Below are 17,368 nucleotides of genomic sequence, written 5' to 3' on the forward strand. Positions count from 1 at the left end.
TAAGTAAGGTCAGCATTTTGCCTCCCTGAGGCTAACCAGCTTTAAAGGGTACCCGACCTGTCAGCAGAACGTCCAATCAACTCAGCTCTAATGGGTACCTGACCTGTCAGCAGAACTTAGAGTCAACTCAGCTCTAATGGGTACCTGACCTGTCAGCAAAACGTAGTCTACTCAGCTCTGATGGTTGTGGAAGGCACCTGGGCAATCAACTCAGCTCTAATGGGTACCTGACCTGTCAGCAGAACGTAGAGTCAACTCAGCTCTAATGGGTACCTGACCTGTCAGCAGAACGTAGAGTCAACTCAGCTCTTATGGTTGTGGAAGGCACCTGGGCATAGTGTGAACACCTTTAACACTATTCCCTTGCATATCGAAATAAGTTAAACATACACTCTTCTGTTCTTTGCCCCTGTTTAATTTAGAGTTAGCTTTGACTGATTTAAAATTAAGTACAGATGCTTCTTAGTTAAATTAAATATTTTCGTTTAAAACAGAAAAAAACGAATCAAACAACATCATCGGTTTATATTGTAATTAAACCAAGCACGTGCGAAGAACACGGATGGATAGGTAGCTATGTACGATTTAATTTTGCGCATATAAAATAAAATAAATAATTATTAATTGCTTACACATTGACGTAAATTCGTAAATAGAATTAAGAGCACTTAGCCTATTAATAAATATCCAAGTGGCAGGGGAGGTAATGAGTACAAGCTTGAATCTAGCGGGAGATAACTCGGGTTGCTAGCCACACAAGAACCGTGGCACTGACTCCAGTGTGACCGGAGCTCTTCCGTTTCCAGACTTATTTATATTTTCCAGAACTTAGGTAGTGATAAGCGCTGATACAGTTACCACTGAGGAATGGCAGGGGAATTAATTTATTAATTTGAATATACCAACATTCTAGTGTTTCAAACTGTGTATAATAAAACATTTTGTTCAAAAGAAACTTGTCGGGAAGTAAGCGCATTTTGCCATCCCTAAAAGTTCCAAATTCTCCATCGTTACTAGTAGCTGTCAATTTAAGTAATCGGTCTTGACGCAGACATATATTTTTAACATACTCTCTATCAATCCCTCAAATAAAAAAAATAAAAAACTAGTAGCTGCATATTTTAGAACGCGATCTACAAATCTTTTAAAACAATTATTTTCTAAGTATCAGAAATACCACTTTTACAAAAACTAGTAAGGAAAGAACTCAGTCATGTTATTACTACCATAAACAATGAACGAAACCGTTTCGAGGTAAATTATTGCTGGCCCTAAAAAGGACCGTGTAGAACTTGTCAGTTTTTTTTTTTAATTAAAACATATTTTGTTTTAAATAATGCTGTGACCTACTTAGGTCGAGTCATTTTTATTTTGACATTGTATAATTCCTTATATGGAATGATGGTGTAACACCTGGGGTTTTTCCACTGACTTATTAAGGTGTTTGAGACATAGAAATTTTCCATTAAAATCTGATTGAATGATTCTGATCAGATGATTATCCCAACCAATGGCGACATGAGTTGAGGATAACCTCCCCTGTCACAGAAGTCTTTAATTGCACTGCACACTCGCAACACGAGGCAGTTTTTCTTGACCTGGTAGTCTACGGGGCCGTTTTACCTCGTTCAGGCAGCCGTCCATATTGTCCGGCTATAGACTCTGACCATTTGAACGTGAGAGTACTTAAGACCTGTGTGTGCCTTGCTTTCTTAAGTTGATTTAGTCTTCTAGTTTAATATTACTTGTCGCTAAGTAATTCCTGAAGCTACAGCAGTGTTGTGTGGCCTGTGGCTGTTCTTTTGACAGTGTAGAAATCTGTGATAGTGATTTTTCCTACATTTTGTAAGTTGTGTTTTGATATTTTATACATTAAATATTTTATCTAGTTCATCTTTGTGTTCTGCCACAACTGAGTTCGCTGATTAAAAGGTCGTATGTAGATTGGATGAGTGTTAATTACAACAGTATCACTAGCTCCCCTAGACATTAAATTCGAGCCCTAGTGGGTCGTTGTGTTAAGTGTTCATCCACTTAGGCCGTAAGGCATTTGCATATGACCCCGAAAAAAGAATCCGGGGACGTTCTCCTTCTATTTAGCTGATAGATAGGTTAACGTTACAAAGTGGGAGCTCGCCGAGATTTAATCTGTCGTTCCAGTTGTTGGTTATATCAGTTGAATATTAAGGTTAGTTGGATTTAGTTGTTTTTATATCCAGTAGCGCAGTGTTCTTACAACGCGCGCTCAGGCTAGAGTATCTAGGTCAAATTAGCAGACGTGTCACGTCCTACATTTAGAGGTCAAGTACACGGCCCAACGCTGTGTATTAATTTAAAGAATCTAGGCTTGTTGTGATTTTCAAGTTAGAGTTATGGAGTCTTTTTTGGCTAATCCTACTGTTGAAGATGTAGAAAAGTTGAGTAGAAAAGTTTTGGTTAGTGTTGTTAAGGAATTGAAATTGGATTATTCTGTTACGCAGAAGTCAGAGGTGTTGAGAGATAAAATTGTTGTTCATTTCATTAATGAAGGAGTATTTGATGAAAGTTTGTTGGCTGGTGTGTTGCTCCGCGAGGAGAAAACTCTAGAGAAGGTAGAATTAGAAGCTAGAATTGCTTTAGAGAAGGAGAAAATTGCTCTAGAGAAGGAGAAAGTTGCTTTAGAGAAACAGGAGATAGAGGCTAAAATTGCTTTAGATAAGAGGAGGTTGGAATTAGAGTTTGGTCAAGTTAGTGATGTCACTTCTCTGGTAGATCCAAAAAAGTTGTCGGTAGGGCAAGTGATTGCCGAATTTGGGAAATTAGTTCCTAAATTTGATGAAACAGATTTGGTCGTTTTCTTTAACTCGTTCGAGAGTTTAGCGAAGACATGTGAATGGCCCGAAACTTCCATTACTGCTTTATTGAGCTCTGTCCTTACTGGGAAAGCTGCAAAAACATACCAGGCACTCTCTCACGACGTTCAAAATAACTATAGTTTGGTCAAGACTGCCATTTTGAAGGCCTACGCACTGACGCCCGAGGCCTATCGGACAAAATTCCGAACACTCCGCAAGTTACCCACACAATCATATGTGGAATTTCTCTTTGAAAAGGAGAAAATATTCTCAAGGTGGCTACACTCTGAGGAAGTTTCTGAGTTTGAGAAACTCAGGTCACTTATCCTAAGGGAAGAATTCCTATCGTCCCTGCCTGAAGAGATACGACTACACATTCTTGACAACAAGATAACTGACATCCAGAAGGCTGCTGAGTCGGCTGACACATATATGTTGGTGCATAAGAAACCACCGGTGTCAGGAAACCGCCTCAACCCCGTGCTTCCCCTTTTTGGCAGCAATCATCCTGTTGGCCAACATTTGAAGGCAGCACAGTCCAGAGAGAAACCAAGATCAACTCTCAATCGTCGAGCAGTATGCCAGTTCTGCAAAAGGTCTGGGCATCTTGTCAAGGACTGTTACAAACGTCTTTAGAATAACAGAGAGGTGGTGCGTACTTCCGCGCACTATGCTCTATCCCCTCAAGCAGCCAGTTCAACTATGAACTCTAGAATTCAAAAGGACTCTAACCCTAAGTGTCCGCAAGAAGGTAGTCAAGTCTCCACACATTATGTGCAGTCACATTTTGACTGTTCTCGCCACCATCCAGTTTCTTCCGAGTCTACCGATCTCGAGAGATCGAGAAAAGTTGACTTTTCATCTTTTATTTCCGAAGCCATCATTAGTAAACCAGGTGATCCGTTGTCTCAGAAGAATATCACCGTTCTAAGAGACACAGGAGCGTCACAATCACTCCTTTTGAAAAGTTCAATGGACATTTCACCAGAGACGAACACCGGAAGGATTTCCATTATCCAGGGAGTGGGGACAAAATCTACTGTCGTCCCTCTACACAAGTTTGCCTTGAAACATCATCTCGTCGAAGGTGAAGTCATTTTAGGTGTGATAGATAGTATTCCAGTCCCAGGAGTACACCTACTTCTAGGGAATGACCTTGCGGGAAGCAAAGTATACCCCTGTACGGTTTCAGACCCTTTGTCAACAGTTCCAGATAATGATTATGAACTGTATCCTGCATGTGCGGTGACAAGAAGCCAGACCAAACAATTGGCTGACACAACGTCTGAACCACATCTACCATCATCGTCAAGAAATTCGACTCCCAAACTGGAGTCTATGCTTCCAGAAAACACAAGCTTGGGCTTACCCCTGAGGATATCTCAGGAAGACATCATTAAAGCTCAACAAGTCGACGCGGAGCTCAAAGCAACGGTCGAAAAATCTCTATCATCTGACGATGGAGAATATTTCTCCGAGAACGGCCTCTTCTTTCGTCGCGCTATACCAGTGATTGCCTCACCAGCCGAACCATGGTTGGGTAAAAACCAGCTGTGGGTCCCTCCACCTTATCGGCATGAAATACTTAAGCTGGCACATGACCATCCAATGTCAGCGCACCCAGGAGTCACTAAAACGACGGCGAAGATCAAAGAACTGTTCTTTTGGCCCAAAATGAGAAAAGATGTGTCGCGTTACTGCAGAAGTTGCACGAACTGTCAGTTGGCCGGAAAGCCAAACCAGACAATTCCTAAGGCCCCTTTGAGTCCGATTCCTGTATTAGAAGAACCCTTTTCAAAAATCGTCATGGACTGTGTAGGTCCCTTGCCTAAAACCAAGGCGGGCAACGAGTACCTACTTACCTTTATGTGTTCAAGTACCCGTTTTCCCGAGGCGATTCCCTTACGGAACATTAAGGCAAAGACTGTAGTCAGAGCCATGACCCGGTTCTTCACTACCTTTGGATTACCTAGAATCGTGCAAACAGATCAAGGCAGCAACTTCACCAGTCACCATTTTCAGGAAGCGCTAGCCAAGCTAGGCGTTACCCACATCACCAGCTCAGCCTACCACCCTCAGTCTCAAGGCGTACTTGAGAGGTTCCACCAAACCCTCAAAACCATGCTAAGGACATTCGCTAACAGTAACACCCAATGGGATGAGTCTGTTCCTTGGATTATTTTCGCCGCGAGGGACTGTGTCCAGGACTCTTTAGGCTACTCGCCTTTTCAACTTGTGTTTGGACATTCTGTCCGTGGCCCCCTGAAGCTGATACATGAACGGTGGACAGGTACCAGCGATCATCCTGTGGAAAGCTTCGACGATTTTCACGTTCGACTGAAAGCCGTGTGCGAAATGGCTCACAAGAACTTAAGAAAGGCCCAAGTGAGAATGAAAGGACTGTATGATAAGAGTTCTTGTAAACGAACATTCAATCCAGGCGACAAAGTTCTTGTGCTAGTACCTAATCTGAACAATGCGTTATCCTTGAGATATTGTGGACCCTTTACTGTGCATTCAAAATTAAGTGATTTGAACTATGTTGTCAATACGCCCGACAGAAGAAAGAAACAGACAGTGTATCATGTCAACTCACTGAAAAAGTATTATGATAATTGTAACAATTTTCAATCCACAGCTAAAATTACTTTACCTGTATGTTCAAATGTTTCTGATGATGTGATACATGATAAATTGAAACCCCCAAAATTGGTAAATTCTTCCTTTTTAGATAATTTGAATGTCCACCTTATGCATTTGTCCACAGAGGAAAGCCATAGATTGTCTCAGTTATTTGAGACATTTCCCTCTATCTTTGGGGATGTCCCCAAGGAAGCGAAGGTTCCACCTCATGATGTAGACGTTGGTGACGCAAAACCCATTAAACAACACCGCTATAGAGTTAATCCGGAAAAAGCTGCTTTGATAAAAGATGAAATTGATTATATGCTCAAGAATGATATCATTGAGCCCAGTTTCAGCAACTGGAATTCCCCATGTCTCCTAGTCCCGAAAGACGGTGGATCTTTCAGGTTTGTGACCGACTTTAGGAAAGTAAATGCGCTCACCAAAGCTGATTCCTATCCTTTACCTCGGATAGAAGACGTTATTGATAAAGTTGGTCAAGCTAAGATAATTTCCAAAATTGATTTACTTTCAGGATACTGGCAAATCCCCTTATCTGACCGTGCAAAAGAAATATCTGCTTTTGTAACCCCTAATGGTTTTTATAGATACAAACGTATGCCTTTTGGTATGCGAAATGCTGGTCAAACTTTCCAGAGGGTCATTAACTCTGTCATTGCTGACATAGACCAATGTGAGGCCTACATAGATGATATAGTTGTATTTTCTAATACTTTTGAAGAACATATTGTTCAATTGACTAACCTTTTTAGAAAATTGTCTGAAGTTAATTTTACTGTAAACTTACATAAAAGTGATTTCTGTAAAGCTTCAATTACCTATTTGGGTTATCAAGTGGGAACGAACCAAGTTCGGCCCATTGAAGCTAAAGTAGATGCTATTGTAAGGTTACCACCTCCCAAAAATTGTAAAGAGATCAAAAAGTTCCTTGGGATGGCTGGTTACTATAGACGGTTCTGTCAAAACTTTTCAGCTATTGCTGAACCTCTTACTGCATTATTGAAAAAGGGTGTTGAGTTTGAATGGTCAGATAAATGTCAAGAAGCTTTTTTAACCATTAAGTCATTTCTATCTAATGCTCCTGTTAAGGCTGCACCAAATTTCAGCAAGCCCTTTAAACTTGCCATTGATGCTAGCAACTTAGCCATTGGCTCAGTCCTATTTCAAGAAGACAACATGGGAATTGACCATCCCATTGCCTTTTTTTCCAGGAAGTTAAATGAGAACCAAAAGAATTACTCTACTATTGAAAAAGAGGCTTTAGCTTTGGTTTTGTCATTACAACATTTTGAAGTCTATGTCTCTTCTTCAACCAATCCAGTCAGAGTGTTTTCTGACCATGATCCCCTGAAATTTACCTCTAAGTTAGGACAGACAAATCAAAGAATATTGAGATGGTGCTTATATTTCCAAAATTTTAATCTGGAAATTTCACACATTAAGGGTAGTGATAATGTTGTGGCTGATTGTTTGTCAAGGATGTAAAATCTTGTTACACACATTGATCATGTGACATGCTTTGTGGTTCATTAGGACCATAAACAGGTTTTGTTTGAGTGTCACTCATATGAAAATGAGTGGTGTGAGTTTTGAATTTTTTTCAAAATTCCAATCCTGTTGAATATTTTGTTTATTTTCAGGTGAACCTTAATTAAAGGTAGTTTTTGATTATATGTAATCTTTTATAATAATATGTCTCATATGACTCAATTGATATTGTAGCTAGTCATAGAAATAAAGGTCTTACCCTGGCGGGTTTACCACTTTTAATATTCTCATGGAAAAATTGTAATCCCCCTTTTGAGGGATTTTGATGTATAATTACCTTTTGAAGGGTTACTCCCCTTTCACCAATTGTAAAAGTTGGAGTTACTTCCCTTTTATGTTCAGGGATATTTTCATCTGGTATTATGATTTTGATTGCCTACATTTGTAAAACATTTTTGTTATTTCATTGCCAGATTGGTTCCTTATGTATGTTTTTGTGGAACCTATCTGTCACTTCCAAAAAGGGAGGGGATGTGACCTACTTAGGTCGAGTCATTTTTATTTTGACATTGTATAATTCCTTATATGGAATGATGGTGTAACACCTGGGGTTTTTCCACTGACTTATTAAGGTGTTTGAGACATAGAAATTTTCCATTAAAATCTGATTGAATGATCCTGATCAGATGATTATCCCAACCAATGGCGACATGAGTTGAGGATAACCTCCCCTGTCACAGAAGTCTTTAATTGCACTGCACACTCGCAACACGAGGCAGTTTTTCTTGACCTGGTAGTCTACGGGGCCGTTTTACCTCGTTCAGGCAGCCGTCCATATTGTCCGGCTATAGACTCTGACCATTTGAACGTGAGAGTACTTAAGACCTGTGTGTGCCTTGCTTTCTTAAGTTGATTTAGTCTTCTAGTTTAATATTACTTGTCGCTAAGTAATTCCTGAAGCTACAGCAGTGTTGTGTGGCCTGTGGCTGTTCTTTTGACAGTGTAGAAATCTGTGATAGTGATTTTTCCTACATTTTGTAAGTTGTGTTTTGATATTTTATACATTAAATATTTTATCTAGTTCATCTTTGTGTTCTGCCACAACTGAGTTCGCTGATTAAAAGGTCGTATGTAGATTGGATGAGTGTTAATTACAACAGTATCACTAGCTCCCCTAGACATTAAATTCGAGCCCTAGTGGGTCGTTGTGTTAAGTGTTCATCCACTTAGGCCGTAAGGCATTTGCATATGACCCCGAAAAAAGAATCCGGGGACGTTCTCCTTCTATTTAGCTGATAGATAGGTTAACGTTACAATGCGCAGATAAAAACACGACTAGCCGTTAAAGTTGGAGCATACGATCACCAAACCTACGCGAGACATTGTAGAAGCACACAAAAAAAGGTGTGGGTACAGGCAAGGCTGCAACTGGTTGGCTGTGTAATCAACACAGGACCGGTTAAATTGCCGGTTAAATACACCAAAGGGTAGTAGAATCTAGGTTACACCGAGCTCTTAGTAAAACAAAACTTTTAACTACCGTAGAGAGAAGTACCTAGCCTTTAAGCGGTCTCTAAAACTTAACTTATTAGCCAATCAGAAAATTTGTCTAAGCCATGGATGTAGGCTACTCATCGATTACCATATATACTATTTTCTATTTCAGTCTTAGCCAATCAGAAAATTTGTCTAAGCCATGGATGACCTCAACGATTACCATATAAACTATTTTCTATTTCAGTCTCAGCCAATCAGAAAATTTGTCTAACTAAGCTACGGTTGACCTCACCGATTACCATATAACTTAGCTTCTACGTCTACTTAGTGTAAAGAACCACGTCACAGACATGCCCAGACGCCACAAAAAGGGTTCCGAGCTCTCAGAAGCACAAGTTCCCTGTTCGCTTACAGCTAGGCACCAAGCCTATAGGAGCCGGGCACCAACCTTCCATAAGCTGAGCAGAGCACTCGTCCAACTAACCACGGTAGACCTACACGAGGACAATCACACGAACCGATCACTGGGTAAGCTAAAATAGGCACGGATATACACATACCCTAAAGCAAGTGTACAACCCTAGCTAATCGAGCTCTTAGAAAAACAAAGTTCTAATTATATATTGAGACAAGTATCAAGAGTTTAGCGAACGGTCAATTTCCGAGGGTCGCTAAAATTTCGACAATCATCGCGCGAGCTAATCAGAAAATTTGCTTAGCTAAGCCACGGGTCGCCTGCCAAAGGCGCGGGTTATACGCCAGTGTCTTAGTGTAAAAACCACGTGATGGGGCCGTGCATTTTACAATGCGTCGGTGAGTTTACTAATCACGTGCTACTCTAGCGCGAGCCGCGTAGATAAAAGCACACATTCATCATGACCTACATGATATGAGTCAAGGCCGATTTCTAGAAGTTCGAAATTCTATCGCCAGAGTCGATAGTTCGATCAAAAGCAACTCGGGACTAGATCTAGATCTAGATCCAGATCTAAAATGAATTGAAATCAGCCCGATCAAAATTGTACATCAGTCAAGATTCATTCAAAATGTGCGAACGTAAAAGAAGACATATAACACACCTTTACATATTCCTTGTTGCTGTGGTTTCTGTAGTTGATCTCATTTTAAAAAACTGTTGCTTCTTGAAGAACTTACTAGAATTTTTAACTTTGTTTCCTGTAAAAATTGTAATCTAATAATATAAAGCGCCATTTTGTTTGAAATGTTAAATCAGCGCGTTCATCTGCGGTGCAACTAAGTTTTGGACACATCCGTTTTGTGTTTAAAAATAAATCTCTCTCAAATAGATTCTTTTTGTTCTGCAATTTTGTTTACATTTTGTACAATACAAGTTATGCTAGACTGTCGAATAGCAGGATGTCATTGTTTATGTCGCCATTATGACGTGAAAACCAAATTGTTTTTGCCTTTTAAAAAAAAAATTGTGTTTAATAACCGCAAATACTTAAACATCAAATACATCCAATCTATTTAAAGTCGGAAAAATCAAATAGTCGTGATTTTATAACCATATTAATTTTAATAACATTGTGCAAGATTTAAAAAAATAAATTTAATAGGCCTCTCGAATACCTTTGAGACTTCTCTCGCTCGGGTCCATTTCTTCAGGTCATCTTAGGTCTTTAAAACGATCGATTTCTAATTTATTAGTAGTTTTAATGTTTACTCTTTTCTGAAACTGTTTTATTTATGCGTTTTTCCGTTTTTGTTGAATATGTTTAATGAAGATACAATGTTAATCATGAAACTAGTAACACACACAAATAACTTTCTTAGTAAAAAAAAAAGTTGCAACTAAAATTGTAAAGAAAAATTGAAGTTAAAATACTAGAAAGAAATAAAATGTAAAAAAAAAAAGATATTTTTGTTTTTGATTCATTTATTAGCGATCTAACGATGTTAAGATGGGAGATCATTGGTCTAACCGTGGCTAAATCATAAGTCGTGTAAAGTGCGGCTCTCTTTTCGCCATGGGCTGACTTTGTTCAGGGTAGATTTGTTCTCGGGAGTAATGCAGTCTTTGTTTAAATATCGCAGATTAATGTCTGCTTGTTTATTGTTGATGGCGCTTCCAGATATGTAGTATTTATCCTTTTCAAACTTTATTTACCGTTTGGCTGGTTATAGTTGCGATCAGGGATGGCTGATTCTAAAGTTATTCATTTTTAGTGGTGTTACATTTTTAGTGGTGTTACATTTTTAGTGGTGTTACATTTTTAGTGATGTTACATTTTAGTGGTGTTACATTTTTAGTGGTGTTACATTTTTAGTGATGTTACATTTTAGTGGTGTTACATTTTTAGTGGTGTTACATTTTTAGTGGTGTTACATTTTTAGTGGTGTTACATTTTTAGTGATGTTACATTTTTAGTGGTGTTACATTACGAGGGTAGGATACCGATGAAAGGTTTGGAAAATATTTTTTGTTGATGATAATTTTGTTTTTGTTTTATTAACGAAGTTGCCCATTTGAATTAAGGACTGATGTAGGCCTTGATCTTTTAATGACGTAAACTTTTGGTTAGCTGTTTAGCTAGGTGATTGCTGATTTGCTCGCAAGACATTCAGATAAGGGCTCTGATTTAAAGGGCGAATAATTTTCTTTATAAATAATACTAATAGCTGACAGTTACTGACATGAAGATAGGTTAATATTGAACCGTTTAACATTTAGGCTTGATGTAGGTATGTCATGGAGATGGGTAAACATTGAAACATTCAACATTTTGGCTTGATTAAAGTCAATTATTTGTTTTTAAGACAAGCAGCAACCGGATATGTAAACTTTTCATGGCGTCTTCATTTCAGCGACTTATAGTTTCAAAGAAGATACTCCAACCCTGTCATTGATGTCTTTAATTCTGCTGACGGAAATGTAGAGGTTGATAAAATCTAGTCTGTTGGTTTCAAAATGGGCTGTTAGTGCTTCTGTGCGTGATTTTTTTCCTATTCGTCTTTCTCTGGGTGTAGGAGATAGACGGTGCAAGGTAAACTCTGCTTCTGATCCTCAGGGTACAGCCGGTCAACGATCACGACCTGACTCTCCCCGGCGTCTTCTGCAGGATCGACGTTCTCCTCGTGGCTCTCTTTTGCGTCTACTGCAGGATTTACGCTCTCCTTGTGACTCTCTCCTGCGTCTACTGCAGGATCGACGCTCTCCTCGTGACTCTCCCCGGCGTCTACTGCAGGATTTACGCTCTCCTTGTGACTCTCTCCTGCATCTACTGCAGGATCGACGCTCTCCTTGTGACTCTCTCCGGCGTCTTCAGCAGGATCGACGCTCTCCTTGTGACTCTCCCCGGCGTCTACTGCAGGATTTACGCTCTCCTTGTGACTCTCTCCTGCGTCTACTGCAGGATCGACGCTCTCCTTGTGACTCTCTCCGGCGTCTTCAGCAGGATCGACGCTCTCCTTGTGACTCTCTCCTGCGTCTACTGCAGGATCGACGCTCTCCTTGTGACTCTCTCCGGCGTCTTCTGCAGAATCGACGCTCTCCTCATGACTCTCCCAATCGTCTTCTGTAATATCGCTGCTCTCCTCATCGCTCTCCCAATAGTCTTCTAAAATATAGATGCTCCCCTCGTCTACCTCATCTACTTCTGAGCGTGTACGTTCAGCGATCGCGGTTTGGTCATGCGCATCGACTTCTGGGTTTACCTGTTCGACCAGAAAGGTCTGGCGACCTTCGGTGTATTCTGGGACCATTCGTTGGACGACCATATCTGAAACAAAAATTACCTTTATATTAATGTACATACATATATAAACATGCTCGTGATCAGCCATATAGATACGATAACACACATGCATATACACACATATGGGACGGCGTGGTCTTGTGGTAGGGCGTTTAAACGCTAACCCAAAAAGTCTAGAGCTCTGAACCCCTGCTCGAGTGTGTCTCGGAGTCAACCCCAGCCCAGATGGGTACCTGACTCACGTTAGGGAAAGTAGAGGCGGGTTGACATAGTTCCGGCTACACTATCTTGTCATACTCCAAGGTCATTGAAACAAGTGAACTCAACTATACTTGCCCCCGAAAGGTTTGAAGGTGTATTTCACTAACTTTTACTTATGTACATACACATGCTCGTGCATACGTGCACGCATGTAATAACACATATGCATATACATACATACACATACAGATGCCCTTTATTGACGCACGCTGACGCCACTTTAGAGTAAAAACAGTGGAAAATAAATCGGGAGTGATCTCCCCTAAACTTTCTCGAATATTCTTATATAACTCGGAATATAGACATGATTTTTAATTACTTTTTAAAATAGAATAGAATCTCGTAGAAAAAAAGAATTGCGCACAAAGCGAACGCCAAAACAAAATGTGCATAATAGTGCGCAATATTATTAGTACTCTATAAATTTACATGCGTTTTTTGAGAAATCGGAAATAGCGTAAATTAGTATTTTCTGTCAAAGGAAATTACTCAAAATTCGACAGAAGGTAGAGAATTAGATCTTTTACTTACATGTTAAATTCCATTTATCTATCTGAAATAGTACTCAAGTTATAGGCTTTTGAAAAATTCAAAGTAGAAAAAGTACCACTTCCGGTTATGGTAAATCGCTCAAAAGTTAATCAGGATCTACGATTTTGATAAAATACTTATATCTGAAATTTCATCAACCTAGCTGTAACGGTACTCAAGTTATCGTGTTTACACACAGACAGACATACAGACAGACACACAGACATTCGGACAAGATTGCAAAATTATGTTTTTCCGTATCAGTGAGGTGTAAAACGTCGAGATTTGTAAAAATCTCGATTTTTTTTTTTGCACGATTACAATACTTTCTCTATACTTGGTATATAGGCCCTACGAGAAAGTAAAAACGCTCACACCGTATTCAGCTTGATTGAGGCATTGCTAGTAATGTGTCCTGTTATCTCCCTTTTATTGTTCTAGCAATCTTTAAATTATTTTTAATGACTTATTAATTATCAAGTTAGTTTAAACCAAAATCGAATCATGAATGTTGCTAAAAATTCAGCGTTGCTACAAACGTACAGACATACATGTGTTCCAGACTTATCAACGTGACTTACGGCAAGTGAGCGTACAGAATATCCCTGTAACAAATACACCAATGAGAAAACTCAGGAGAAGCTCGACATCATGGATATGCTTACAGTTTACTTCTCTTTGACCCAGATTTCCAAAGTGAACGGCTGTGGAAATTTTAAAAAATGTTATACCTATATCAATTAATGTGTCTCTGTACATTATGTATATAATTTTCTGTCTGTTTGTCATTGTATGTGTTAGCATGTGTTGTGCGGCTCTCTCTGGTGTGTGTGTTTGTGTTTGTGTGTGTGCGTGTCTAGGTGATGGCGGGTTTGTTTTTGCATGGTAAATCTGTGTGATGGGTGTGTCTGTGAGATGGGTGTGTCTGTGTTTATGGGTGTGTCTGTGTTATGTGTGTGTGTCTGTTTGATGGGTGTATCGTGTGATGGGTGTGTCTGTGTGATAGGTGTGTCTGTGTTTATGGGTGTGTCTGTGTTTATGGGTGTGTCTGTGTTTATGGGTGTGTCTGTGTTTATGGGTGTGTCTGTGTGATAGGTGTGTCTGTGTTTATGGGTGTGTCTGTGTTTATGGTGTGTCTGTGTTTATGGGTGTGTCTGTGTTTATGGGTGTGTCTGTGTTTATGGGTGTGTCTGTGTTTATGGGTGTGTCTGTGTTTATGGGTGTGTCTGTGTTTATGGGTGTGTCTGTGTTTATGGGTGTGTCTGTGTGATAGGTGTGTCTGTGTGATGGGCGTGTCTGTGTGATAGGTGTGTCTGTGTGATATGTGTGTCTGTGTGATGGGTGTGTCTGTGTAAAAGGGTGTGTCTGTGTTATGTGCGTGTCTGTATGATGGGTGTGTCTGTGTAAGTGGGTGTGTTTGTATGCATATGTGGGTCTAAGGGTGCATGCATGTGCCTTTGTGTGTATGTATGTGTCGGTTTTGGATTAGGTGTGTCTGTGGCTATGTGTGTGTCTATGTGTGTGCGTGTGTGTGATACTGTATCTGAGTATGTTTGTTTAGGCACGGGGTGTGTGTCTGATGTGCATCTGTGTGCGTGTGCGTGTGTGGGCATTCTATTGTATTGACTCACCCAAGGCCGTACCCACAAAAGCACTTAAACCAGTCAAAATGTAATTCTCCATTTCCTGCCTGTAACCTACATCACAAACAGAATAAATAAATTCACAATTCCGTTATGAGGTACCAATAGTTATTGTTTGGTGTTCATAAGCATACATGTTCATTTACAAATAATAACATTAAAGTTACAGAGCGTGGACTTTGTTCTAGCTTTTGACATAGCGCGAGGTTCTTGGAAAAAGAGAAGCGTTTAGTTTAAGTCCTTTCTTTTTAATAACCCAAATCCTAACAGCAATAAACCGGGAGTGATCTCCCCTAAACTTTCTCGAATATTCTTATATAAAATAACAGGGGATGGGAACTCGGGCTATAGACATGATTTTTAATCCATTTTAAATACTTAAAGTTTTAAAAATAGAATAAAATCTCGTAGACAAATTAATTGCACACCAAGTGAACGCGAAATAAAAAAGCGCATAATAGTGCGCAATATTATTAGTACTTTTAAAATTTACATTAGTTTTTTGAGAAATCGGAAGTAGCGTAAAGTACTACTTCCAGTCAACGGAATTGACTCAAAGTTTAATAGAAGGTAGAGAATTAGATCTTTTACTTACGTATGACATTTCATTTATCTATCTGAAATAGTACTCAAGTTATAGGCTTTTGAAAAATTCAAAGTAGGAAAAGTACCACTTCCGGTTATCGGAAATCGCTCAAAAGTTGATACGGATCTACGATTTTGATTAAATACTTATATATGAAATTTCATCAACCTAGCTGTAACGGTACTCAAGTTATCGTGTTTACACACGGACACACACACACACACACACACACAGACACACAGACATACGGACAAGATTGCAAAATTATGTTTTTCCGTATCAGTGAGATGCAAAACGTCGAGATTTGCAAAAATCTCGATTTTTTTTTTTTTGCACGATTACAAGACTTTCTCTATACTTCGTATATACGAGAAAGTAAAAATAGCTGATGCAACATCTCGATATAAAGATGGCGCATTTTATCCGTTAATCTTGTCCATCAGTGATAGGTAGTTTCACTTATGTAGGAACGTCATCATTAAATCGAGCCATTGTCCTTGCTCCATACAAAACTATAACCTTAAAATACCATTAACTTAGGTACGAACCTCATCATAAAACCTACTCGTATAACTAATAGGTTAATAAATAAATGCCGTTGATTTTCGGTTATACAGAGGTGTGGTCACAACAGTGCGATAATAACCCAATAATAATTCTTGCAGATTGTACCTTAACGATGCTCTACGAATGTCACTAACTTACCCTAACCGTACCCCGAACAACAATGCGATAATAACCCAATAACAATTTATGCAGATCGTACTGTAGCGATGCTCTGCTAGTGTCACTATCCCAGAGGCGTAGCGAGGGGGGGGGGGTGCGGACCGCACCGGGTGACACAATTTAGGGGGGTGACACCAAGGCAAAAAATAGCAAAATATATAGAGAAAAACTTGAGGGGGATGCAAATCGAAAGGTTGAAGGGGGGGGGGGTTGCTAATCGAAAATTTGTCCGCGGGTAGGATCGCTACGCCTCCGGGGGGGGGGGGGGAGGGGTGACACCATTAAGTGCCGCATCGGGTGACACCCGACCTCGCTACGCCACTGCACTATCCTTACCCTAACCGTTACCCAACCATTTCTCTTTACTTCATCCCCAGCCATGACCATAACCTACTTTCTAACTATGACGTCAAATAAGCCCTGGCTAATCATGGACTTCACATTATTACCAGGCAAAGTAAAATCTCGATATGATGCCATATGGCTCCAATTATATATCTAAAACAAAATTTAGTAAAAAAAAAAGCCAAAAACATTTCTGGTGGCCATTTGATAATGTTAATTGAAATTAAAATAAACTAGTAATAACGAGGTCAAGCTGTCGATTAGCTAAGGAATTAAAGTTGGTATTAGCAAAATGATAAGACAAAAGGGTTTCAATTTTACAGCATTTTACTTATTTATTTGTTTCATTTATCACATACGTTTAAAATTATAAAATTTTGATATTTCTAACATGACGATTAAATTTTAATATTTTAAAACATGACGATAGTCTAGCCATTCAAGACACAAATGTTTCTATTTCAGCATTATTGAACGTGTTCCTCTCTCTCAACAAACATGGCCGATCTTTTTAGCAAATAAAGTATAGCACAGAACGCAATAGACCTCAACACACACATGGAATATAATACAGTTACATCACTTACACTACTCAGAAGGTAAACACGAATGACACAAGAGATGTTTATGTGGTACAACTGTACATAACTAAAGGTGTATGAATGTCGAGTTATATCAGCCTACACCATGTTTGATGTTGTCTGTGGATGTATAGTGTGCAATTCGGGTGCGGTGCAGTGCTAAGTACGTATTTTTTTTTTGCATGTTTGGTGTGAACAAAAAATAGCTTCACCAAGACCACGTAACTTAATTTCTGTACATTCCTCTCCTCCCTTGTTGGGATAAATTTTGTATCAATGTTTGTTTTATGTAGATTTATAATTACATTTTTTTGTAGAGCCATTTGAGTTTTTGCCTAAATAAAAAACAAGTTAATTAAAAAAGTCTAGTGACATTTGTGCGCAATTTCCTTATGTTATCTAAAAATAGCTCTGACGTATAATGTTGGGGTGCGTTCAAGCTAGAAGAACAATCGGTTTGTAGGTGTTTATGTAATTTTAAAATTTGTGACCGAACGAGAGAATATTTTTG

At 39.3% G+C, this 17,368-nt stretch overlaps 1 protein-coding gene across 1 annotated transcript; it reads right to left on the reverse strand.

The window, feature by feature from the left end:
- Window positions 1-10,369: 10,369 nt before the first annotated feature.
- LOC131947860 (uncharacterized protein DDB_G0290685-like) lies at window positions 10,370-16,990 on the reverse strand. The gene is made up of 4 exons (XM_059309236.1): window positions 16,864-16,990; window positions 14,608-14,673; window positions 13,558-13,680; window positions 10,370-12,208 (listed from the first exon to the last, which is right to left on the reverse strand). The coding sequence occupies exons 2-4, from the start codon at window positions 14,657-14,659 to the stop codon at window positions 11,433-11,435; spliced, it is 951 nt and encodes a 316-aa protein (XP_059165219.1). The 5' UTR covers window positions 14,660-14,673; window positions 16,864-16,990; the 3' UTR covers window positions 10,370-11,432.
- Window positions 16,991-17,368: the final 378 nt, after the last annotated feature.

This window comes from Physella acuta, unplaced genomic scaffold (genome assembly GCF_028476545.2).
Source record: "Physella acuta isolate Inbredline_101_S28 unplaced genomic scaffold, ASM2847654v3 ptg000610l, whole genome shotgun sequence".
NCBI classification, from domain to species: domain Eukaryota; kingdom Metazoa; phylum Mollusca; class Gastropoda; family Physidae; genus Physella; species Physella acuta.